The 25,403-nt window shown below is 51.8% G+C and overlaps 8 protein-coding genes across 8 annotated transcripts; 1 reads left to right on the top strand and 7 right to left on the bottom strand.

Annotated features, from left to right (window-relative positions):
- Positions 1-719: 719 nt before the first annotated feature.
- Z517_00023 (peptidyl-prolyl cis-trans isomerase A) lies at positions 720-1,567 on the bottom strand (the record flags this gene model as incomplete). The annotated part of the gene is made up of 4 exons (XM_013432989.1): positions 720-906; positions 987-1,093; positions 1,160-1,329; positions 1,471-1,567. 4 exons carry the CDS (start codon positions 1,565-1,567, stop codon positions 720-722), a joined length of 561 nt encoding a protein of 186 aa, XP_013288443.1.
- A 1,129-nt stretch (positions 1,568-2,696) lies between these two features.
- Z517_00022 (uncharacterized protein) lies at positions 2,697-5,461 on the bottom strand (the record flags this gene model as incomplete). The annotated part of the gene is made up of 2 exons (XM_013432988.1): positions 2,697-3,092; positions 3,146-5,461. The coding sequence occupies 2 exons, from the start codon at positions 5,459-5,461 to the stop codon at positions 2,697-2,699; spliced, it is 2,712 nt and encodes a 903-aa protein (XP_013288442.1).
- Positions 5,462-6,879: 1,418 nt separating this feature from the next.
- Z517_00021 (hydroxymethylglutaryl-CoA reductase (NADPH)) lies at positions 6,880-10,450 on the bottom strand (the record flags this gene model as incomplete). The annotated part of the gene is made up of 3 exons (XM_013432987.1): positions 6,880-7,249; positions 7,303-10,052; positions 10,115-10,450. The coding sequence occupies 3 exons, from the start codon at positions 10,448-10,450 to the stop codon at positions 6,880-6,882; spliced, it is 3,456 nt and encodes a 1,151-aa protein (XP_013288441.1).
- A 2,545-nt stretch (positions 10,451-12,995) lies between these two features.
- Z517_00020 (uncharacterized protein) lies at positions 12,996-13,836 on the bottom strand (the record flags this gene model as incomplete). Its single annotated transcript, XM_013432986.1, has 2 exons — positions 12,996-13,593; positions 13,658-13,836. 2 exons carry the CDS (start codon positions 13,834-13,836, stop codon positions 12,996-12,998), a joined length of 777 nt encoding a protein of 258 aa, XP_013288440.1.
- A 450-nt stretch (positions 13,837-14,286) lies between these two features.
- Z517_00019 (uncharacterized protein) lies at positions 14,287-16,082 on the bottom strand (the record flags this gene model as incomplete). Its single annotated transcript, XM_013432985.1, has 4 exons — positions 14,287-14,693; positions 14,747-15,033; positions 15,141-15,624; positions 15,680-16,082. 4 exons carry the CDS (start codon positions 16,080-16,082, stop codon positions 14,287-14,289), a joined length of 1,581 nt encoding a protein of 526 aa, XP_013288439.1.
- Positions 16,083-18,975: 2,893 nt separating this feature from the next.
- On the top strand, positions 18,976-19,500 carry Z517_00018 (uncharacterized protein; the record flags this gene model as incomplete). Its single annotated transcript, XM_013432984.1, has 1 exon — positions 18,976-19,500. The coding sequence occupies one exon, from the start codon at positions 18,976-18,978 to the stop codon at positions 19,498-19,500; it is 525 nt and encodes a 174-aa protein (XP_013288438.1).
- A 549-nt stretch (positions 19,501-20,049) lies between these two features.
- Positions 20,050-21,482, bottom strand: Z517_00017 (uncharacterized protein; the record flags this gene model as incomplete). The annotated part of the gene is made up of 3 exons (XM_013432983.1): positions 20,050-20,511; positions 20,562-21,352; positions 21,428-21,482. The coding sequence occupies 3 exons, from the start codon at positions 21,480-21,482 to the stop codon at positions 20,050-20,052; spliced, it is 1,308 nt and encodes a 435-aa protein (XP_013288437.1).
- A 1,049-nt stretch (positions 21,483-22,531) lies between these two features.
- Z517_00016 (uncharacterized protein) lies at positions 22,532-24,925 on the bottom strand (the record flags this gene model as incomplete). Its single annotated transcript, XM_013432982.1, has 2 exons — positions 22,532-24,328; positions 24,386-24,925. 2 exons carry the CDS (start codon positions 24,923-24,925, stop codon positions 22,532-22,534), a joined length of 2,337 nt encoding a protein of 778 aa, XP_013288436.1.
- Positions 24,926-25,403: the final 478 nt, after the last annotated feature.

Genomic DNA, 25,403 nt, shown 5'->3' with positions numbered 1-25,403 from the left:
GAGGGAAGAACCTCCCCAAAGCACACATGCCCGAGGACGCAGGTCTGATATGGTCGCTTACCGAGCACATCGGCGAAGCAAGCAATGGCAATGGCATTGGCATAACGAGTGTCTATCAGGATGGCTGGATTGATTGAGTGGGGGACCGGGATTGAAAAAGGAGGGAGGTCCTGGTGTGTCTTTTGTTGGTAGATGGAAGAGGAGCGCTGGGAAGGAAGAGGGGTCATACGGATCTTCGTCCGAACTCGATTTTGGAGGTCAATGAGCTGGCTCGGTCGACTCGACGACTCGTCCACTCCACATGCCCGGCTTTCGACTACTTTGAGAGATCTCTCTATCTCGGGTTATCAAAAAGCCCCGATCGAGCAGAAGTCTCGGGTAGTCTGGGTTGACAGAGTCGTCTTCTTGATACGGGCAAGCATCGACAATGTTCATGATTGCTAAAAACAATTATAAAGCACCAAGTCGGAAGGTATAAACACATACTAAACCCTCGGAGAGGCACCAGGCACTCAAAAGGGCACAGCTGATGAAAGTGGAGAGGATCAACTTTTCATTTGCCTACTACGTATGTTTGCACTGTATCTGCCCGTGGCAATGAAGCTTCTTGTGGACATGATCTGCTCATGCTTGTTTGAATTGGACTCTTGACACTTTTTGCCGCCTGCAAAGTCAACTCTGGGCGAGATTTTGCTCTTTTAAGGCCACCGTTGTAGTATCTAGGGAGCACCGCAGTCGACGATGGTAGGCTTCACCTCATGCTTAACTTGGCCAGACCCAGAACCGGTTCCCTCGAGTTTCCGAACAATTTCCATGCTCGAATCATCGGCGACCTCACCAAAGACGACGTGCTTGCCATCCAGCCACGAGGTGACAACGGTGGTGATGAAGAATTGGGAGCCGTTGCTGTGAGAAACCAGCCATGTCAGTATCGTGTTTCAGCAGGGGAAGAAAAAAAAAGATCAAGGGGCAACAAGCTTCCTTACGTGTTAGGACCAGCGTTGGCCATGGACAAGATTCCTGGCTTGTTGTGGATCCTCTTGAAGTTCTCATCGGCAAACTTCTCACCGTAGATGGACTTGCCGCCGGTGCCCTAGTAACGTGTGTCAGTAACATGTCTGCCGGTCGTCCGTCTTTTTTCCAATAGGGAGCCACTGACGTTGCCTCGAGTGAAATCACCTCCTTGCAACATGAACTGAGGGATGATTCGGTGGAAGGAGCTGCCTTTGTAGCCAAAGCCCTTCTCGCCGGTGCAGAGGGCACGGAAGTTCTCGGCAGTCTTGGGGACTACATCATCGTAGAGGTTGAAGTTGATCCTACCGCGGTGAGCTGTATGGTGAGAGCAAGTGGTTAGCCGACGAGCCAGTTCAGCAAGTACGTAACGAAACAGAAGTCCAAGGTGATGATGACGACCAAGGAGATGGCTGGCATAGAGAAGCAAGAAGGGATCAAAGGACAAATGTCACTTACGAGGAGGGGGAGTTTTTCCAGCGCGTTTGGCATCAGCTCTAGCTTTGTCGAGGTCCGCGTCGGACCATTCGACCTCAAACCAAGCAGTCTTGACCATGGCTGCAGAAGATGAGGAAAAGAGTCTTGCAAAAGAGGCTGGTGAGGATGGAATGGAATGAGAAAGATGCCGTTGAAGACGAAGGGAAGACGAGGATGGCGGGGTTAATAAAGTGTGGTGAAATTTGAAGGAACTGACAGCATGGCGGGGGAGCGACATGGCTGTTTTTTCAATGAGGGGTGATCTGCGCCTGCGTGGTGCGTGCTGCGGTTGGTGCCAGTGACTGCCAGTGGTGGCCGCGTTGAGAGGGTAGCCGGAAGGTGGGAGGGCGTCTCTAGGTTGAAAAGGGGGCCTGCCTTCTCGGTTATGCGGTGGGAGTGGCAGTGGCAGTGGCGGTCGCTCGTGTCAACGCAATGCACAATGGTGATGGTGGGAGCTGCACGTGATCGCGATCGTGGCGAATGCAAGAAAAAAAAACTGCGCAGAAAGAATCAGTCAGCCCACCCACGCCCACTTCACATGTCCAAACAAGACGCCTTCATCTCCATCAGAGTTTTGACGCGTATCAGACACTCACCAGCTGCCAGCTGACTTCCTCTATCTTCTCTGGTTACAAAGAGATGTCTTGTGAAACAGAGACAGAAACAATGCTCAGACAAGAGACGAAGTTATCTGCCAGCTGTCCTATACCAGTGACCAGCTTCCACAAGAGCTCGGAGTGGTGGGCCTGGTCAATTGCCAATATGCCTGACTGAGGGAAGCGAACGTCAGCGAAAAATACTATCCTGCCGGCGGTGCCGAAATATTGATACACAAAGTATTGTACAATAAGATCCCGAGAAGACGAGCGCGCAAGTCCAGTTGGAGATCGAGCTGAGAGCTTGCTGATGAGAAGACAACAGCTGAAATACCCCTTGACTACTCCCTACTGGGTGCTTAGGTGGCCTTGCTGGGTACCCACTGGCTGGCAAATTTATGCTCGCCTCCAGCCAATCAACACTGCTGACCAAATAAAAGACACAAAGGGGTCTTGTACAGTAGACTGTCCTGGGATGTTGTGGTTCAGACAATGCATTCAATGGCATGACTGTCTATCTAGCTGGTTGTCTGGTGATACATCAATATGTGTCACCCGCAGGCTGACATGTGCAGGCTGCTTTTTCCTCGTCGCCATTACACACATGAGTGCTTAGCTAAAATCATCATCGCCGCTTTTCACTGGCCCAGCTTCAATGGCCATTACCCTAGATACCAGTTCCTTGGTCTCACGTGCGATCTTGAAGGAAAGAGGAGGTAGTTGCTGAAGGACTTCCTTGTCTTGGGGAGATTCGTTGCCTGCTTGTAACATTTGCTCTCGGCATTCTCGCAGAATGTCAACAATCGGGCCTGATTTCTCTCTCAAAGTTGCCTGGTATGAAGAAGGCTCGTTCCCAGTCCTGTCCACCGAGTTCACGATGTTTTCAATCGTGGCAGAGATTGTGGTCATATGATTTTGGATCGTGGTCATGGCATCGTCCTTCCGGATGGTATCGACCAATGAGGTGATAGATTGAACCAATCCATCAGTCTGATCTTCGAGGTACATCTGAGCATTCTGGGTCAGCATTGTAAATTGCTACTGGCTATCCTTCCACTTACCTTGAGATCCTCCAGATCAGCCTCCTCTTGAGTGGTCGCATACTCCGCTTTGATCCCCAGTCCGGTGCCATTCATTAAAGTCGATATACTGCGTGGAAGGAGACCTGACCCGGCTCGATTGGACACATTTCTCGTCGCCGATGGCGTACTGAGAGCGCTATAGATGCTTTCGACCTCGCTCCGCCTTCTTAAGGTCTCGGCAACGTTGAAGTAGCCGTTGCTTTGCAGCGGTTCCAACGTCGGTTCATCGTCGTCTTCCAGTTCCCCTGCTGGGGTTGGCCGAATCTTGACGGTGTGAAGGAGATCAACAACAGATGCCGTCAAATGTGAAGCCGCGGCGTCGAGAAGACTCAGAGGGGAGAGACCACTCGCGGAAGCAAAATTCTTCGAAGCTGTGATCAAATTGTTCGCTGTAGCCGAGACCTTGGTCTTGAGCTTGAGTCGTCGCTTGGCCATTTCCTCGTCCTTTTCTGTTGATAATCCGGCGTCGATGTCTGATGTGATCCCACGCACTGCTAACACCACCGTTTTCATATGGTCGAGCACAGCTGTTGGTCTATCGGATCTGGCAATTTGGAGCAGCTCATCAATTGCGATCTGGAACTTGGTGACGTGGACGTCCTTGACCAGTCCGTCCCGATCCTGAAGAGCCATTGCATGCTGACTTGCATCGGGTCGGGCGATGCTGAGCCCTAGCGAGCTAGTGCGGACACTTCGAAGTTGTGCTTTGGCCTTCACGTACCGGGCTTTCCAACTCTTGACTTCCTCTTCGAGCTTCTGGACATCGATCTGCAGCTTCTCTTCTCGTTCCAAATTGCCTCCTCCAGAGTCCGCCATGGCTCTCATTTCTTCAAGGTACGCCTGGCCCTGTCTGCTGACTTCCTCTGTCAACTGCTGTTGTTGTGCCAGCTGCTCCCGCAGGATCCCATGATCGTGGTCCAATTTAAGGAATTTGGTCTTCCAAAGCACATTGTCACCGCTGTAGTGTGGTGTTTCTGCCCTAAGCTTCTCAATCTCCTCCTTGAGCGACTTGTTCAAGTTTTCTGCCTCTTCAAGCTTTTTCTCCAAATCCTGCTTTGTAACAGTCCATTCTTCGTTCTCCCTCTTCAGCTGACGGAGTTCCTTGTCCCTTGATTCAAGGTTTGATTCCAGATCAGAAACCTTCTCTTGTAATTCGGTCAAACTGGGGACGCTAGCTTTGGGATAGTTCATACTGGCAGCACTCTGCGACGTCGCTGATGTATCCCGATCACTCCTTGGACTCGTAAGAGAGCTTTCAAGCCCGAAAGCATCGCTAGATCGATCGTATTTCGACTCCGTGGCCTGAGAATCGTCCTCATCCTCGACCATCATACTTTTATTGGGTGTGATAGTGTTACTCTGAAATTGCTTCGCCATTGGCCGCCCATAGTCACCGGGCGGGGGAGGATTATCGAACTGAGGAAGACTGGACACCGATTCTTGCCTGTGAGGATAGTTTGGTGCGCCATTTGAACCGAACGACTGGGTTCTGGGTGGTGCGCCAAAGCCATTACTTGGGGCAGGCAACCCATCTCTGGAGGAGGCTGCTGGACCTCTGGATTGCGAACGGCCACTGTCTCTCCTTCCGCCGTCCGGTCTCGCAAATTGGGGGAATCTGCGTTCCAACTCGCAAAAGACGTCAGTCGACAGGTCGCGGAACCTGGGGGTTTGCAGCGATGAGAGCTTTTGCCTGGCCTGATTTCTCTTCTCGTGGAAATCAGGTCGTGGTTGGAGGAAAGGCGGAATGTTTTGTTGTCGCGGTGGGCGGCCAGGAAGGGGGGCGGAAGCTTGTCTTCTTTGTAACTCGTCAAAGACATCCGTGCTCAGTTCGTGGAACTGGACGGGCGACAGTCGTAGGAGCTTATCTCGAGCCTTGTTAGGGCGCGGAGGAGCCTGAGAAGCGCCCTTGAGAAAACTTTTCAGAATTGTATAGTGCCGAAACAGCTCTGTTTCCATCCTCCGGTATTTTCTGCTTTGTTCGTCTGAGATGGTGCCATCACTGGAACGGGAATTGGCTATAGATCCGGCGCGTGAGGAGCCTCGGGAGCCTGATTCGGACGGACGGCGTTGTCCCATGGCATCCAACGATGGAGGAGCGAAATTCATGCCCGCATTGGGAGGAGGACGCATCGACGGCTGAGGTTTAGAGGGTAGGTATTCGTCACCCGGAGGCTTCATAGGCACATTCGCGAAGGGGCCGTCATTCCGGGGGAGTTGGTTATAAGTGTTTACACCGGACCACTCGCTCGTCGTGGATACAGGTGAGAGTTCGGGCCCTCGAGAGAGGGGCGGCATTGTGGCTTGCATATTGCGAGTTCATGTACTTGAGTTGTCGGAATGTCAAAGACGATCAGAGGGAGGAAATTTCTATGCGTCTTTGTTCTTTTTGACCAATCCGCGCCAGTTGGACGCGGGTAAGGTATGTGAGGCAGCAAACGTCGGAGGACAGAAGTGAAGTCAGGTGCGGTTGTGCTCTAGCGGGTCAAGGAGTGGACGAGGGCAGACGACCAAGGCGCAGGCGCGACTGAGATTGATGCACTCGGGGATTCCTGCAGACTGCCCAGCAGACGGCCATGTGAGAGTAAGTAGATAAACGAATGTGGTGCGATTATTGAACGAGCGAGACGATAAGAAGAGTATACCGATTTACCTAGTCAAGGCGGGAATGACAAAAAGAGGGAGAGTACAAAGTACAGTAATGTAGTAATTGTGCGCAGGCGTTGAGTGGGTGGTGGAAACATGCAGCTGTATTACTAGGGTCTGGTGGAAGGTGCATGCCATGACCAGGGGGGCAGGGAATGAGAGGCTGTGACTGGAACAATGCCTGCGTTTACTCGTGCCTAGCCATTACTCCATATAATTTATTGGAGAGGCGCCCGTATTGACCCTGCACCTGCCATTGTCCCTCAAATCCCATATCTACTGGTGAAAACCAGGTGGTATCACCATTGCCCCTTTTATTGTCTACCTTCCCAATTGTGCCTCTATACATTCCTTGACTTGGCCGTCCACACACCATACTGACTGACATCGCACCTCAATTCATGAGTTGATCTACTCGTATCTTTCATGCAGAACATACTCGTACCTGCACCAGGGTCGTCGCTTGCCAGCCCATTTTCCCAACCCCTTACTCCGTACCTCTGGATCCAATACCACACATCTCCACTATCCTGGTGCACTAGAAGAATCTCCACCATCCAGAAACTCTAGTCTCCAATGTTTCCTAATTGGTTAATCACCCTTCCCACCCTCCATCTTCTGGATTTTCGTCAGGAACCACAACTGCCATTTGGTCCACAGACAACCCGCCTAGGAGCGCCGTCTTGCCGCCTGCACGTCGTGAAGGGCGCCACCAAGCCGTGATCTAAAAGCTTAACAAAGGACTTCGTCTGGATGTTCAACACATGGGGTTTCGTGCTTTGCGCTCTGCGCTTTTGACGTTCGAGTGCCGATTGCTCTTGCCTGCTCTATAGTGTGTATTCGATATGTCGTTGTACAAGATCCGTCGCTTCAGGCTGGTTCTTCTGTGTTCTCCATAGCGCAAGTTCCTGGCCATCATGCCGCTGCCATTGTCGTTGATCATTATGAATATCTGGTCACTAGTCAACGGCAGACCAGCGCCCAACACCTCGCAACGTCCCTTGGGTAAATCGCCATCGCCAATATATACAGTATTGTTCATTTTGACACCATTTCCAACTCGACTGGTCTCATCTTCCATTCGTCATTTTCAGAGAGGAAGGTATACTTGGTCCGTTTTGAGCTCGCAGAAAAGGCTCTACAGCTGCCGACACTGGTGTGGTTGCCCGCGTGGGTGCCGTGCTGCGATTGTGTGCCATGTGTGCCCTGACCAGATGGCCGGCCGCGAGGGCGCTGCAGAGACTGAGCTCCCCCGCGAGAACTCCAGCTGCAATGATTCTGGCTAGTTTTCGGGCGTTGTCCCCTGGGTTTGTCGGATGAGCACCTCGCACTCCAAGCATTTCAAGCATGGTAGACTGTGCCTCGAGAATGGTCCCTCCGCCGATGGTGCCCACTTCAATCGAGGGCATCGACACACTGATTTGGAGGTTGCCATTGTTGCTGCACGAGAGGTCAGTAACTGTCCTTCTTGGTTCCCAAGGTTGTCCACTTACTTCTTCATGATGGTAATACAGTTGGAACTCTCAACATTTTGAGCCGGATCTTGACCTGTGGCCAAGAACATGGCCGTCACAATATTGGAGGCGTGGGCATTGAAGCCGCCGATACTGCCCGCCATCGCACTGCCAATGAGGTTTTTGGCCACGTTGAGCTCTACAAGCGCATCCACATCGCTCTTGAGAACACTGCGTACCACATCTCCAGGGATGATGGCTTCTGCAACCACGGCTTTACCTCTTCCGTCAATCCAGTTTATCGCCGCCGGCTTCTTGTCGGTGCAGAAATTCCCAGACACGGTTATCGTTGCCATGTCATCAAACCCGCACTCTGTGGCCATGACCGAAAGGGCCTTCTCAACTCCTTTAGAGATCATGTTCATGCCCATTGCATCACCAGTGGTCGTCTTGAATCTGATGTAGAGATAGGTCCCAGCCAAAGCCGTCTTCATCGACTGTAACCGAGCAAATCGGCTTGTAGAATTGAAAGCCTCGCGCATCCTTCGCTGCCCTTCTTCCGAGTCAAGCCACACTTTCGCTTCACCCGCTCTAGCCAAAGTGGGAAAGCCAACACATGGACCTCGTGTCATCCCATCGCCAGTACCAACGGTGACGGCACCACCACCAGCATTGATGGCTTTACACCCTCGACTAGTGCTTGCTATAAGCACGCCTTCGGTAGTGGCCATGGGCAAGAAGTAGCTCTCACCATCAATGATCAACGGGCCGGCAACCCCCAACGGAACAGGCAAGTAACCAATGACATTTTCACAACATGCCCCGTGGACGAGCTCGTAGTTGTAGTCTCGGTATGGAGTCTTTGAAGTTTCCAGTACAGAGGCAAAATTCTTAGTCGTGGGTGTCCTCGATACAACTGCTCTACGGACCTTGACAGCCCGAATGAACGCTTCCCCTCGGGTCATGACCTCGGTGTTTTCCAGCGTCTTCTCGATGGCATAGCCTGGAATCTTCCCTCGAAGTGACAAATCAATCAATTCCTCGTCTGTGAGAAAGGCGGCCTTTTTGTCCTTTAGCATCTGCTCGCATTCCGCTCGTGACCTGTCTGAGTTCTGCGAGACGTCAAGGCTGACTTTTCGGGGTTTCGGTGTCGAGGGCAACTCCAATTGCGGCGGCTTAGATGCGGCGGGCGAACTCGTTGCGGATTGTGACTCTTTGAGACTCCAACGCGCAGCATTGAACAAATAACCGTTCAGAATCAAACTGAGCGTGAGCGCGATCAAAACCCATTTGCTAAGCACGGGATCCTCGAGGCTGCTGAGCAAACTCTCTATCACTCTCCCGCCGACCACGTTGAGGAACTGATCCGTATAATCAGACTCAAAGAATCCAAGATCATCTGGCGAGTCGGAGCGAGCAGTTGAAGGGTAGCCGAGCTCGTATTTGATTGGAGGTAGAACGGTAACATAGGTATCGAGTTTCTGACTCTTTGCAGCAACATAGATCGCGTCCAAGCCGTTTTCGGCCACTTTAAAAGGGTCGATAGGAGCTGGGGTCAAAACACTGGGAATAGCAGGCCCAGGCGCTTTGATGCTTCGCGCAGTCCGGAAAGGTATTGTGCACAGGTTGATCACGTTGATAATGACGAAGCCAGTCACCATCCAAATTTTGAACTTGGGCACGCTGCTGGCCTTGATCTTCTGCCCGAAGATGTTGAAGGCACCTGCTTGACTTGTCTGCCCACTAGGCCAATCATTGCTTGTCGCAACGTCTTCAGCGACCCGTTGGTTTATTCCGTCTTCCTCGAGCGCTTTGCGCAGGGCAACGTGTCGTTTGATACGATTGATCTCCAGCTTGATGCACAGGATTGTCGTATAGAAGGTAAAAAGTAGAAGGCAGTCAAACACCAGGATCCAGGCAGCCAAGAAGCAGAATTGCCTGAGCCCACCTTGGATGCCCGAAGCAGCACCCAGAATGAGAATTGCAATCTCAATGGCGTAGTCCCGAACAATCTCAAACCCAGTGTCCCTGACTGCGATTTGGATAGCATCTTGGATGGAATTCGGGCCAATTGTCGTAGCTGCTGGGCCACTGGCGCTGCCGTTCGCCGCTCCGGTCTCAAGGCCTCGCCGATTCTTGTCATAAGACGCAGACAAAACAGCCTTTGTGAGAATGATGGACTTTTCAAACCCAATTGTGACCACCAAAAAGGGGAGGCCTTCTGACAACAAAACCATATTGATCGGGACCCCGAGCTTGGTTGTAGTCACCAATCCGAAGAGAAACGCGAATAGACTCGAAAACAAGACTGAGATAGCCAACCAGGCATTCGAACCGAGACGTTTCATGGACAGGAAAAGGGAGATAAACGTGAGGTGCATGGACAAGTACCCGAGCGACATGATGATAATGTCCAAGGTTTCGGCATGCTTTAGCAGATCGACAAAAGAGGACCAGCCTTCACTCAGCCACGTTCGGTAGGTACCACGTGGGCTGTTTCCATTTAGGCGAACACCTTTCATGGTCCAAGACGGGCGGCCTTCATCATCGGACCGCTCATGTTGTGTCGGGAGCTCCTGAACAGCGCGCAAGAAATCAGGAAGCTCTGAAAATGAGGTATAAAAGGCCAGGGAAGTATCGTGCGATATAGGAGAGAGCAAATGGGAAGTGGTCGGGATGCCAGTGGCCGTGACGTTCGCTGGTACAGGAACAGCATTGGCATCAGGAGCCAGCTGAGACGAGGAAGAGTCCGGGAACACAAAGGTTGTCAAAGCGTAATGGTTTGAGCCCTGCGTGCATAATGTCAGCGCTGCAAGTATCTCATCATCACTCCGAATCTGAATTGACATACCAGAGGCGCCAAAGGGACGCTGGAATCGTCTGGGAATTGCCACTTCCATGCTGTTCTCTCTGAGAGTTCCAATGTTCTACTCCCTTGTAACAAAGCCTCCACATCTACTCGTCCATTATGTTGTAACGATTTAATGCCACTGTCAAACAAACTTTCTTGCAGCAGACCGACGTAAGAGGTACTGGCGAACAATGCGATTGCGACAACGGTGTGAATCGGGTGTTGGCAAGCGAGGTTGGAGATAGCAAGGAGGTTGGAAGTGACAGTGCGGTTTAGCCAGCTGTCGGTTTTGGCCAGGGAGCGCAATTGCTTGGGGAGGAGGTGGGAGCCTCGCATTTTGAGGAAGTAGGGTGTCGTCGGGGCGGTGACAAGGATGGTGGGACGAGGGCTGTCGACGTCTATCTTTCCATGCTCGGAGGAACAGCACAAATCCTGCACGTCACTTTGTAAGTTGCACGAAACGAAGACAAAGATCAAAGAAAGGTCGCATCTCAAGTGGCGGTCAACCAGGGTAATATGAAGGAGGCGACGACATACCAATGTAGTTGGAGAATCAGGTACAAACTGCGATTTGGTGTGTTTCGAGGTGTACCTTGTGTAAGCGAGGGCAACAGCAGGTCACTCGGTAGCGATTGAAGGGCTGAACAAAAAGATATTCGGGATAGGGAGGGAGGGTGGAGGGAAATAGTCGCAGGGGTGAAGCATAGGGAGATATAACTCGGTCCTAGGTGATTGAAGCCGTGAAGCGACCCATGCGATCTATGGTGTCTTCGCCCATAAAATTTCCAGCAGGTTTGTTCCCGGGGGGTGGTGCCTAGGCAGGGTTCCGGCTGGATACTAGTGTACTCGTATCTCCAGCCCCCTAGTCCAGGATGGGAGCCTTTCTTTGGTCCTTTGGGGTTGTTCAGGTCCACATCCTTTATCCAACTAACTCGGATGATTGGGCCGCTTCCAACAGTTTCACCGCCACAGTTGGTGCAGCTTCTTTGCCGATTGCCCTGATTAGAGGGTGAAAAAAGTGCTGAAGATCAATCAAATGCAGGTTTCTCCCTTGTGGGCCGATTCGGCATCTCAAGAGTTCTGTTAGCACCAGCTGCTTCTCCAAAGAAACAATTGGCCATGACGCCTTGACAGGTTCTGTACCTGCATGAGATGTTCGCATCTGTGCCACTACAACGCGCGTTGTCGCGCCGCCGCACCAGCCTGCATCTCCCTGCGCCGAAACTCCAGTCCACTGACCCTAAACAATCTGATGCTCGTACAATGCTGAGTGCGAGATAATCGTACCATTCCTGACCCTTTACAAAATTGCCTCCGGATTTCACCCTTATTTCCTCCCAAAAACATACCATATAGTGTAACTCCACGTAAACCACCAATGGAAACATCTTATACGGTCCTCACTCTAATAGATGGCAAGTCTTTCAAAACACATACAAAGCCACACCGAGACTCAGGCTCGGTGGGAACAAGTGCTTGTCAGTGCTCGAAGTGGTTGTATATGTGTTCTCGACTAGGTTGCGATCTCTCTAGGTATCGGAATACGTAGAGGTCAAAGTGAAACTCTCGGATGACCTTCTTGATGCCACGATCAGTAGAGCTGATGAAAGGGACGTAGCACAAACACATCCTTTTCTTCTGGCCTGGAAATCTTAGTGGTTTCTCGTCTCTATGCACCAAGGGCCGTAAATCGTTTCATTGTGCTCGGTCTGATGGCTGGAGCATGTTGAATCGTACGCATGTGCTAGTATCATTTCGAATAACTTAGCCAAGTAAGAATTTGATCGCGGCCACCCATGCGAATAGTGATGAGACTGTAACCGCCGAGTAGAGCAAGTACTCATCTTGTCGCAATATCAACCCCGTCCAAGCAATAGAAGATGCTGATGCTCACCCTACTTCAAGCTGGTGGTTTTTCTGTCCAAAGCTGGTGTAGTTAGCTTGACATCATGACTGCTCTCCCCAACCACAAACACATATCATTGACCACTTTATCGCATACCCCTGTGGCTGCTCGACCGTCACGAGACACGGGCCTTGACCGCAGTCAGTGCTCCCCGTACGCCTCGGTTTCCTCGTTCGGCGTCGTTTTCAAGACACAAACTCACAACGGAATCGTTACACATAGATCCGTTGCGACGAGGAAAACAGTATGCGAGACGCCAGTTTAAAACGCCGCTCCTGGGACGTTTTCTCGACTGATTCTCAGGAGCCCAGATCGAAGATAGCCAACCGGCAAAGACTCTCAAGGGTGTGATCGCCTACCTCAAGAACATGTGCCAGGATAGTGCGGATGAGGATGAGCATGCCAATACTCCAACATCAAGGATTACCACCCAGAACACCTCATGGGCACGTTACCTGGATCTCCCAAATTTGCCGTCTCCATGATCGGCTGACGTTGTGGCACAGAGTCGCGCGACAGAACAGAGACGATTGTCGGAAGAGCCGAAGCAGTAGCTCGACGAAGGCACTGACGCTTTGGTGGACATCATTCAGAAGGTCGAAGGAGAAGTGGAATAGGAGAAGATCATGTCGGTCCAAGGTTGCAAGACAGGCTTCGATGGACGATCTGAAAGGTTGTTTTCGTGTTTGCCTTCTGCAGGACCCTCCAAGCGCTGACGTTTCATGGATATAACACAACACTTCATCCAAGTTGGTCTCGCTGAGTTTATCCATTGCTCTTAAAATCTATCGCACTCACGCGGCCGTATTCTCCCCGCGTGGGACCAAATATCTCGTTAGCCTCCAATCGCAGTGTGTAGGCTGGATTGGCCTTTGAGCAAGTCGAGACAAGCCGGTTGACGTCTGCCGTAAGGTAAGACGAGCAATCAAGCTCCATCTTATCAATCCTCGCATGCGTCGTCTTATCACGGCAAGGTCACCGCCGACTCATCATGACCTTGGCGCCGTGTTTCTTGACCACATCCTCCATCTTCCTTCTCACCTCTTTACAGCCATCCACACCGGTGGCCAACATGGCCTCCACTTTCCCGGTGCTGGCAGCAATCTCGACCCGCGAGTCCATCATCAACACCGACACTTTATCCTCCTGCTTCTCGCCCCCAGACACTGTGGCGAGGGTAAGATATGCCAGCTCCTGCTCTTCTGCATTGTTCAAATCCAGCACCGGCTCCACTTTTGCCTTTGAGTCATCTGTAGGGACAATGATCCCGGAGCTCACGGCGGCGAGGATGCTTGGCATGGGCACACCGGCGTCGACCAAGGCTAGGCTTGCTGCGTTCAGGCAGGCGACTAGAAGCCCTCCATCGAGGCTCAAGACGTGCAAGGAAATTGTGATTAGAGAGCGCGGATACAAGTACGTGAAGAGGTGGGACTGAAATGATGAGGATATCGTGGATTGAAGTTCTTGGATTTGTTTGTCGGTGCGGGTTCGCCGGCGTCGCTCGATCGATGCAAAGGGGGCAACGTTCAAGTCGGTTTCGACTATGGCATTGTTGTTGTCGCGTTGGCCGCGTCTGCGAGCAGGAAAATGTTAGTTCTAAATGTCAGAATATTCACCGCGAAGTTGTCGAGTCGCACCCTTCTCTTGGTCCCGTCACTGTACACAGTACCACTGTGTTGCCCATAGTGAGCATACTGGATCCATCACTCGAAGGCTGAGTTGAAATGGAGGCGGTGATGCGCCGCAGCTCATTCCATCGTCGGCCATCCTGTCGGAGCAAGGTGTGGGAGTATGTTGAGATTGTGTCGAGAGGCATTGTGTTGGCGGTAGAAACTGATGGGAGCCGCTGGATATTGGAACCGGGCGAGACGGTCGTCCTGTCTGGGATCACTGGCGCAAAGGTTTGGCTACAAGTCGGTTTTCAGATCAACACTGACGCAGGATAATGAATGGAATTTGAGAATTGCGGTCGAATTCGAAGAGCAAGGGTTGTAATTGGCGGAAGCTTATTGCTCGCCGCAATGGGTCTCGAAGTGGAGAATCGGGGGTTTTATACACCGAGCCAACGTCAATCCAATCTTGTATAGAGGCACCAGAGCACACGGTGTACTCGGTACTCCCCTCTCAAACTGGGGCAAGAAGAGCGTCAAGATAAGAATAGAGCTTCGAAGAACGTTCTATTCATTGTTTGTTTGGATCAACTTTTCAGTTTCCCTCCACCTGATTCGCTTACGTTGCGCGATACCACCAATCTTGTAGAAGGGGTTCACGCCTCTCGCAACTCCTCCACATGAGATGTATGACTGACATTCTTCATCTCTCCCAAGTCCTTCCCCATTGCCTCTGCCGCGTAGCTCTCCACCCCTGTACAGACATAGCCCTTGAACTTCCTTGCCGGCAGCCTCGCCTCGAACATCTCGTGGATCTCCTCCAGGGTACGATCTCGCGTTTCGGGCAGGAAGAAATAGGTGAAAACGACGCAAACCACGTTGCTGCCAAACCAGATGTATCCGTACTTGGCGCTCCAGCCAAACTTGGCTGGGTTTATGAAGTAAGGGGCTGAAAAAGTCCCAGCCCAGTTGCCAAGAAAGTTCATTGCGGTGGCCAGACCGAACGTGAACGCACGCAGTTGATTGTTGACGTACTCGCCACCCAAGAGCCATGCATAAGGTGCTATCTTGTTGTTAGTTCTGCTCTGAACCAGCTTGGAAATTGGCGGGACAAACCGTAGGCAACATAGAAGAACGTGAAGAGGGCGATGAAGGCGACAACCACTTTTCCTGTCGACGCACTTCCGGGACTCGTGCTCCAGGCAATCGCTGGGATCAGCTGGCATATGGCACATGCCGTGAGGCCGACCAAGAGCACTGTACGTCGATCGATAAGTCGCACGAAGAAGAAACTGACCAGCACCCCAATCAAGCCGGTACAAGTGACCAAGATTGAGTATGCGAAAGGGTTCTTTACACCAGCCATTTGCAAGTAATAGACAGTATATATGTTAACTGTGCGTCTATGTTAGCCCTGTAGATCGAAAAAACATTGGAGATATAGAGAAATACCCCAGCTGGATCTGTTTGCGCGTCAGCCGTGTCCTGGGACAAAAGGAAGTGCACTTACCCGTTTGCCGAATGAAAACAAACGACAGCGATAGAAAGGAGAGTTCTGCGCAGATTTGTGCCTCGCCACATCTCCAAGAATAGAGCTTTCTTGTTCTGTTCTAGTTGTTCTCTGGTTGACTGTCGGATTTCATTCAACTCCGCCTGGAACTCTAGCTCGTCGATATTCGAATTTCGAAGTCTCCGCAACGCGGCCTCGGCGGACTCCTCTTTCCTCTGGACCATCAGCCACCTTGGCGACTCAGGCGCGAAGAAAAAGAGGAGGATGGCCTGTAGAGTTGGTGCCACAAAGAAGATTGCCAAGGGGATTTGATATGCGTCCCGGCCGGTCATGGTATGCGTCCCAAAGTCAACGCTTGCGCCAACAATGGACCCAATGGAAAGCATGACTTGATACACAGCAAATGAGATGCCTCGCAGGTGTGCGGGTGCGGCCTCATGGACGTATAGCTGAGCAAAGGTAAGAAACCAGCCGACGGAGATACCTCGGAGATAAGTCAGCAGAAGATGGACAGGAGAACATGGATTTCTATAGCGCACCCAAGATAAGACGTGCAACATAAAGAGCTGCCTTGCTCCTTGTTCCCAGCTGGATGCTGGTTGCCACGAAGTTGAGAAGTGTGGCTGCCCAAAGGCCATGCCTTCTTCCAAATTTCGCGCTGAAGGGTCCAACCAGCAACGACGAAACAAAAGTACCTATCGTCATCAACGACGATATCAATTGCTGCACGGTCGGGTCAATGTTCCAAGTGCCCAGCTCCTCTGAATAGTACCCGAAAACCTCGAGGAAGCCGGGCATTGAAAGGAACCCGCCCACGAGCGCGTAATCAAGGCCATACTGGAAGGTGGCCATAGTAGCCACTACACATATGGCAAGACATTTCCTGTGACTTAGCACGTCGAGCTTGAGGGGGTTGGCAGAAACAGGAGCACCGCCAACCATCTTGTCGAAAGTCCACCAGGGGCTGTGTTATGAAGGTAGAGGTGACCAACCGCTAGGAATATTGAGCGTTGGCCTGGTCGTTGGTCAGGATACCTGAAGCACCATGCAAGGAGCAGCACAAGCCCCTTGCTGGAGCGAGAGTTGCCATAGATATACAACATGGCACCCATGATTTCCTCTGGGGACACTACCACAGATCCTGCCATCTTTTGGAGAAAGGAGTAAGTTGGTGGATGCAGAGTATGGAGTAACGTGGGGAGCTATTGCGGAGGCGGCCCGGTTAACAAATCACCGTCTCCCAGATGTTTGTGGATGTGTGGTCAACATCAAGCTCACGGGGAGTGACCGGGCTAGCTCCTTGGTACGCCCATCAAAGCCTTGTTACTTCTCAAAGAGACCCTCAGGCCGTGGAGGATGATCAGCAACTGCCGAAAAGTGTGGCGGTCAATATCTGGTCAATCCCACATTTGATGCTCGTTGAGGAGTATGCTCGTTCCTCCACAAGACAGAGGACATGCTTGGGCCGCGGACATGGTGCTCTGGTCCCTATCCGTCTCGGTGCCCTCATCCGTGGCCTGGCCAATCCTTACCGCTTCAGAAAGCCAGGTATAGCGACATCCACGTGGTCGACAACGCTGTCACTCTCGAATCCCACAGACAGTGACCCAAAAATGTCAGAAACAGCTGACTACGCCGACTTTCGTCTAGAGTTGGGAGGGTGTTTGGACCGTCCGTTCGTCCAAAACTCCAGAGACATACTCTATCACGACGAACATCCCCGAGAATGTTAACTCGTCAAAACAAGTTCTCACTTAGTTTTATGTTAGTGGACTGACAAGGGTCTGGTCCTATTACTGAATGTAGACATTAGTGCTGAGTAAACGGGTGGTTCAGGTAGGATAGAAATACTGGTACATCGAGAATCTGTGTGGTTACATACTGTATATTGGCTTAATAGGCGAGGAAGGTAGTATTTGAGTTTGGTCTAGATTCTCTGCGTCTATTATAGGAAATTAAATCTTCTATCCATGGGCCAAGGCTCTACACAAGAATCTGTCCACCTCCAGCCGAAACAACTCCGGCAATATGTGCTCCAATCTCCAAGTTTGAAGTTTGGGGTTGTCCATGCGTGCCATGGCAAGAGTGAGTAGATTTGATTGCTTGCAGCAGGTCCGTGCGCGCCTGGCCAACGAATAACACGGCCCTGACAGCTCACATGCGAGGGAAACTTAATTCAAGATATAAAAATACAACGTATCTGCTGGCTGTGATCAAAACCTGTCATAGCTCTTTGGTTGTTTCGAGGTTGTATATACTTAGAAATGTGTCGTACGAACGCTTCGTTCAAAATGGTTCCTCGATATACTTTGCGAAATATGGTTACGCTGACAGATCAGACGAAGAAGATCCGTTTTTTCTGCCCATGACGATAATGATGGCCAGATCCTCATGAGGCCCAAGGTGATTTGGCGATGGCAAGCAGTGAACACTGCAAGAACAGCGAGTGTAAGTGTCGAGTATCACAAGCACGGTGGGTGTGAGTGTCGAACACCACCAGTACAAGCCAAATGCGAATTAAACAAGGTCAGTATCGGTAAGTATTGGTCGGGGCAGCCATTACTCTAAAGCCGAACACCAAACGCCAGGAGAAAGAACAGAGAAAATACAGGAACAATTGCTGGGTCTTGTCAGTATCATACCAATGTATCTGCAGACAGCAAAATGCTTTAAAGGGCCTTTTTATTTGACCTTGATTTGAAATTTCTTTTCGGTAATCTTTTGCCTGGGCGCACAGTATCGTCCTCGTCGTCAAACTTCCTTTTACGCCCAGTGGACGGCCGCACGGCGGGACTGCCCTCTCGAACAGTACCTGTCGTGTTCTTGTTAGACGCCTTTACCTCCGTACTGACGGGCAACTTTATCTTGCTGGCGGACGTCTTTATCTTCCCAGCAGAAGGCATGGTGGTGGCGAAGGGGAGGGCGGCCCTCGCTGAGGAACACGCTCCTCGCATTCAAAAGGTATGGGCAGATCTGCTCCAAAACTACCCCGTCAGTCTGACATATCAGCGCAAGACTCCCTGAAAGTTTTTCTTTCCGAAAGCTCCAGACTTCACATTCGAGCGCGCCGTCAAGGAGAAAGTACTCGGCAGAAAAAAGGCGGCTCCTAATGCTCAAAACCCAAACCCTCCTTGGTTGTTTCAGATTGAGCTCAACACCACCCAGGGCAAACGGACTGGCAACATACCCGAGGATAAGGTCACAGTGTGGCCGCTAGGGTTTCCATTTGTGTGTAATGTAGACCATCCATCGAGCCACCAAGGCGTGTTGGCACTTCAGAAAGGTGATTAAAGACAAGTTCTTCGACTACACTGGGGGCATGACGACAAGGGCAATTATCCTCAGGGACGTCCAAATGCTGTTCCTTGGTTTCAAGTCTACTGCAAGGGTCAACAAGGATACGTCAACTTTTGGGCCCTTGAAATCGGTCGTGTCAATGCGGTCGGGCTGCCCACAATTGTTCCTCCAGCCTCAGATCCAAATGTCACTAAGGAGACGTCCAGGACAAGCCAGTCTTTACGAAATCAACTCTACCAGGCCGAGCCAGTATCTATAGGCAAGCGCCGTTCAAGGGCGTTCAAGGCCGTTCAAGATACCGTATCCGGCCGCATTGTCCTGTATGCATGGAACGCGACTCACACGTCAGACCCTCGACTCCATTTTACCATCACTACCTCCGCCGCGAGGGCAAACAACTCCCTGGCCGACATCCAGCCAGGGGCTTTGATCTATCCCACTTTTGAGACTTCCAAACACCCAGTACAGTGGGCGCGATTCCCCAAGCTCGGGCCCGTTTCCAATTGCATTCTGCGTTGAGTTCCAGCTCCCCGACAAAATGTGGGAAAAGGTCTACATACAATCGCAGACCGTCTTCGAATTCGCTCCGGGCTGCGGCTCCACGGGGCTCGACACTGTTTCCCACAGCGCGACAACCTCGAGCGTTGTCCAGGGACTAGCAGACAAGGTGCCGGGAATGTTGGTGAACTATGCCAAAGCCGTCGCAATCATCCGCTCCCTCGAGCAACGATGCGTCCCGAACGACTACAGCTGGATGATCGAATTTGGAGCCGTTCGCATCATGAAAGTCACGCACAGTTTCCTCGATCAGCAGGTCACGATCAAGCACCTGGACCGACGCCGCGGGGCATGCGGTCCAATTGTGACGGTTGCTTCATTTGTGGCGGTGATGATGGTTCTGCAAGCACTCAGCAACAATCGCAGTGGATCTGCAAAAAGCATTCTGACAAGGGATGCACGAATTGCCATCAAAGAGGCATTCCCTGCTCGCGGACGAACCTGGAAAATGCCCCAAACCTCTGGGCTTTGCTCAGGCCGCTCCCGGAGACCAAGGACAATATGATTCGCGACGACCCTCCAGATTTGATGGAGTTGCAGTACGGGCAATGATGTACTCGGTACGAGGTAGATATGGCCAGAACACGAAAAAGTGGCAACGAGCTATAGGCTTGGCCAAAGTTGATAGAAAAGAATCCAGTACTCTCAGGATATCTTTGCATCTGCTCAGTTCGGTGAGATACTCCCGGCCATTATACTTCATATGGGACGACTTTTTCTGCGGCCTCAAGTTTCATAGAACTCTGCCTTTTACCAGATCTCTGGCAATCGTCAGGAGAGAAACACGCTATAGTCTTATAAAATATCCCTGTGACACAACATGTATATTATAGCGAGGACTAAAACCGTGCCGTCAGCCGATAAACGCACCGGATACCTGCAGATTTTCGCACAGTCGCCCAAGCTTAAAGTGAACAACGCTTTCTTTCGTTACCGCTTTCATCGACCATCATCACAGAGGGCACGCTGAGCCTAGAGCCCACGTTGAACCCAGAACTCCCGTGGAGCCCATGTTGCCACCACCGCGAGTCAGACCATCTGCGAGCCCACCTTCCTAGCGATACACCGGGGGAGCCTGGTTGTTCGCATAGCTCTGCAGGGGGATGCCACCCTGGCCGTACAAGGGCAACGGTGCCTCTCCCGTATAGTTGGGCGGCTCGGATTGCTGTCCCTCGCGGAAGTTGGCCGCTGCTGGCGTATTCATGGGCGCTTTTCGCTGTTGCTGGCGTCGCTTGAAAAAGGTGACAGTCCCGACGAAAATGAACATGATGACCATCGCGATAGCAAAGATGATAGTGCCGCGGGTGTTGTCGGCGAACCGGAAACCAACGATACAGTTGGCCAGACCCAGGGTGATTGTCGCAGGACCCAGCACACGATGCCCCTTCATGACCTTGGCGGGCTGTTTCGTCTTCTTGTAAATGCGATGCCCAACTAGCCCGACAACCCATGTAACAAGCCCAAGACCGACAACGACGAAGCCGAGGATTTGATGGCCAGCAGTCAGATTAGGAGACTAGAAATGTTAGTCCTTCCAAGAAATATAGGAACTGGGAAGATGCTCACAATGTTGTTTCGTTTGCTAATAGCAATTCCAACGCCCATACCAAGAATTGTCATGAGCAAGGCCAGCGACTGGACACCCCAGTGAAGCCACACCTTCTCGAACACGCGAAGGAACAAGTATCCTCCAGGAAAGACGATCAAGAAAGCGGCCACCATGAGGAAGGCGTGGAAACCAGTAGCGCCACGGAAGTGACCACCACCAATGGCACCGCCACCAACCACAGTGTCCGAAGAAGCGCTCACGACCGGGACGCCGCCAGTACCCGTTGCAGCCTTGAAGTCGAGATCGAAGAAGTTGTAGCCCTCATGCTGTCTGATTTGCGCGTTGTCATCGTTGGAGTTCAGGGTGCCTGTTGGACCAACGGCCCAGATCATGGACTGTTTTGTGCTGTCAATGTTGACATTGCCGCCACTCCAGTTCCGACAATTGGAGCATTTCGCATTGACAACGAAAGATCCGTCAATGATACCACTGCCACTCAGAACGTCCACCTGGACGTCCGAGGTGTGTTGGGGCATGACATGGCCCTTTCCGAGGCGAGGGCTGACCGTGACATTCTTCCCGTTCTCCGATGCATATGTAACAAAGATCAACGCCCCCGCCATCTGAGAGCCAAGGCCGAAGGCTGCCCATGTCTGGCCCGCAGGCGCCGAAAAGTGGAAGAAGAGAGAGTTGGAGTTGTCATTGGGCACGTTGATGGAAACAGTGATATTATCATTTGGGTCCGGCGAGGTGCCCCGTCCGACATACGTGGAAGAGGGAACAGCGGCCTGCGCTGAGAAAATGTAGGCTGCAAGTCGGTGCGATGGTCAGCGAGGATGGTCCTTCCGTCAATGCTGGGGATAATGCAGAGATTGCAACTCACTGGTCAGAAACAGGCTGATCAGTATCCTGATCTTGGATTGAGAGTGATATAACATGCTCGCAGCTGATGTTCTGAGATTACGACACTTATATTCTGGAGGAAATGGGACTGGATTGGTGCAATGAAGGACAGTATCAACGCTGAACAGGTAGCGAAGGCAGGCAATGAGATAGCTTCAGATTCGGTACAGACACAAAGAAGGAATGAGCAAAGATGTGAGAGCGAGAGGTTGAGAAGAGGAAGACAGAGTCCAAGTCAGCAGGCGCCGTGAGATTATCACCAAAAAAAATAGGGCAAAGAGATCTGCTCGGTAGAGCACGAGTGGCCAGGCGACAATGCGTCTGTTTCGAGAACAAGTAAAAGCGGGTTTCAGATGTTGTTTTGAGCTGAAAAGAGAAGCATGGGGAATGATGGATCCCCTGACGGCGTTGATGCTCGCAAACCAGTCAATGGCGGAGGTCCGTGCAGTGCGCAGGGATAGTGGCCAGCATGGAACCTGAGTGGCTTCAAAGGCCCAGCACATCCAGTCGATTGGCCCAGGCACAGGGGTAACTGGAGGTGGGAGAGCGTCGCCTAGCCAATGCCTGGAAGCCCAAATCCACCCCTAACGACTCTGGATAGATTCGAGCCAGCCAGAGCCCACCGATGGCATGGCCCTGACGGGGTCCGAGAAGCTTAGCAGAGTAAAGTGGGAGTTTAAGCATCTGAGCCTCCGCTCCAGGTAAGCCTTTCAGCCTCTGAGCCCCGTGGACCCCTGGCTCGGTGCCTGAGGGGAGCCCCCAAGAAATAATCGTTTGAGCCTGAACCAATTGCAGGAAGGGGTTTGGTCAACTGGCGCTTACTCTCGCAAAAGCCACAATCAACACCACCAGCATCTAGAATGCTCATGATGCCCCTCGTCCCCCGAAATAGATGTCGTCAATAAGCCATGCCATACCCGATCTGGGACTTAGCGATGTAATCGATGCTCAGCCCATCAGTCTCACTTGCAGATGGACTTTTTCCTTGGTCGGGTATCCGAGTACTATTTGGGAGGGGCTTGTTGCGAGGGGGAACAGCAATGGAAGTGCTCCCTGGGTATTCCCGTCTTATCATATTGATTCGTCAAAACCAATTCTCTTGAATGGTCACAAAATAGCGCTGGAAGGGTTCACTTCGCACTGTAAAGTCGCCAACAGATGGCGACCATCCGAAATCCAATATATCGTTGCTCCCTATCGCCATGTGCTCCGGCGTCCAGTTCACTCCCGCACCGCTGGGATCATCCTGCATTATGGCGTGGCTGCTCTCCCTCGTCGTGCTGCCGGTTGCTGCATGGAAAGATTCTGGTACTCGTGGATCTAGGCCCAATCCCGTATTGTTGTAGGGCTGCTCGCTTGTCGGGTCGAATGCCTCCATTGCATTCGCGTTGGCAGCACTGACTGAATAGTCTTGCACGAACCGTTCCATCGGAGTTGGATTGGCCATATCGGCGAATATGATTTCCTGCTTCTGCGGCACCTGGTTTGACTGTGCCTGTTGCTCCGCTCTTCGGGCCTTTGCTCTGGCCATGAGATGCCGCAAGGGTTTCCACAGCATTCCTTTCTGATACTTGGAGTTCATCATTCGTTGCCCATAGACCGATTCGACCGCGCGCCACGCTCGATCTACGTCGGGTCCAGGCGGTCTCACGCAGATCTCTGACAAAGCAAACGCCACTGACTGCCATTGCATATAGGTCCTGAATAGCCAGCCCCATTTCGCCGTGTTTTCATTCTTCTCGAGCAGGTGAGAGAATTCTATCACTTCCACTGAGGTGATGAAGACTCGATCCCGGATTTCCGGCGGCATTGGTGAGGGTTCGTTGTTGTTGGAGTACGCTCGCGGATGGTGCACCATCAACCACATCTTGGCCAGGATGAGACGCGCGACCGTCGCAGCCACCCAGTAGATTGGTGTGTTCATGTCGCAGTGCCGTAAGTATTTCTCTTCGAGCCTCCGGTGACACTCGTCGATTAACCTCTCCTTTTCTTCAAGGGACAGGTCGGGAACTTGCTTTGTGCCGGGCCCAGGAGCGGAAAAGCTGAATCGACGCGAAAAGGCGCTGATTTCATAGCGAATCAAGCAGAACGTCATCTCGGTCGCTCCCACTCTTTCTGCGGGCCAGAACTTCATTCCGGGATAGATATCGTCGTCGTTCAGGTTTGCAGGGACCTGAGTATCGTAAAACTCGTGGGAGAATGAAGGATCTACACCATGGTCTTCGGCAGCTCGATTATCTAGCAGAGATATCTGCCACCATAACCGGCGTCGCATTTCCGTGTCAAATGGATTCAATCCGAAATGCGTTCCATCACGGTGGATGCCCAGCGACTGTGCCAGATGCATAGCTAACCCTCCCAATGCCCATACCAATCTTGAATCGTCACAATGCCGAACAAAGATGAGGAAAAATGACAGTGCCTGCAAGCACATGAGACTGGAACTGTTCAAAAAGTCCGCACGGGCCAAAGCTTGTTCTGTTGCAAACCGGTACTTCTTTATTAGTGACTGCTTGTCCTCATCCAATAGTTGCTGGCACTGCTCAGGAGTCAAGCTGACTACGGCTCCAAAGTAGATGGCAAACAACAAGGCTTCTGCTGGCTTGGAGACTCGATCGATACTGCTCGCAGCATTCATGAGAATTGTTCTGGCTGTAGGTCGATGGAGTATCCTGACCACCGGGTCCACATTCTCTTTGAAAACTTCCCAAAGAATGAAAATTTGACTCGGAGTGGGATGTAGCTCTCTCAGATCCTGCATGACTGATGAGTAACCAAATAGGAAGGCTTGGTGGTTCGACTGGCGATCGGTTTCGGGGGAAAGAATCTCATCTTCGTCGTCGGTGCTTGACGGGTCGAGCAAGTCCCGCATTTCAGCAATCTGTCAGAATAAACCTGTTAGCCGGTCTTACCTCGCACAAGCCAAGAGACAACACACCTCATCGCTCATGCCTGTCCAAAACGCGTTGTTCACATAGCGGCTGCGATCCTCACTGATCACGAGGCGACCGAGATGCTTGTCAATAGACTGTCTTTTCGACTCCGAGCGATCGGAGGCTGGTGAATCGCTTGGTTGTACATCGCCGAAGCGTGCCCGGATATCTGTCGAACCTGCGGCAGTGGGAGACACGATACCGTTCTCGTCCACCTGCGCACCAAGACTATGAACCACGCCTTCCAGTCTGCGCAGCCGGGCCAACAGCTCCGCATCGGGTGGCTTTCTCGGTTTTCTAGGTGCTCTTCCAGGACCAGGAAAAACACACTCTATCCCCGCTCTTATACAGTTGGCGCATGGGTTTTCTTTGTTGCACCGAACTTTTCTGCGACGACATGTGACGCAACTCCGTGGGTTTAGGCGAGGCGCAGATGGATTGGAGGTCGGATCATTGTCTGTCGCGGCTTGAGCAGCGACCATACCAGAGTCGGTTATCGAAGCTTCAGCGCCCGACTGAGCGTCTTCATCGACGGATTGTGACATGTTCGGAGTACGGAGCCAGTAATGGACCTCATGCGCGACTCATGTCGAACACTTGTGGGGAACTGTCCGACAGGTACAGAAACGCGGGAAAGGAAGAGTGCTCGAGTGAAGGTCGAATAGAAGAGGGAGCGAGATCATATTACATGCCAGATGCGTCACCAAGTTTGGATGTTGCTGAAAGTCTGTCGAGGGAGATCATTCCGCCCCTCCCTTCTTCGTACAAGACTTGTCTCCACCAATGTTTTTCGCACAAACTGGCTTTCTTTGTTTGCTGTTAGTGACAGGCCTTGTTCCTTCGGGAATCCGGGGATTCTACTGCCTCCGGAAAGGCTGGGCATCTGCCCTCTACAAGTTTCCGCTACATCACAGTGAAGATCGACTCCACTGAGATCGGCTAATTGGGGGCACAAACAGGGAGTACAGAACTACTGTGGCCGTCGTACAAACATGGTGCATTTGTACGGATCCCTTTTATATG

Source organism: Fonsecaea pedrosoi, assembly GCF_000835455.1.
Source record: "Fonsecaea pedrosoi CBS 271.37 unplaced genomic scaffold supercont1.1, whole genome shotgun sequence".
Taxonomy (NCBI): domain Eukaryota; kingdom Fungi; phylum Ascomycota; class Eurotiomycetes; order Chaetothyriales; family Herpotrichiellaceae; genus Fonsecaea; species Fonsecaea pedrosoi.
Note: the sequence above shows the minus strand (reverse complement) of the source record. Positions and strands in the feature narration are given on the sequence as shown.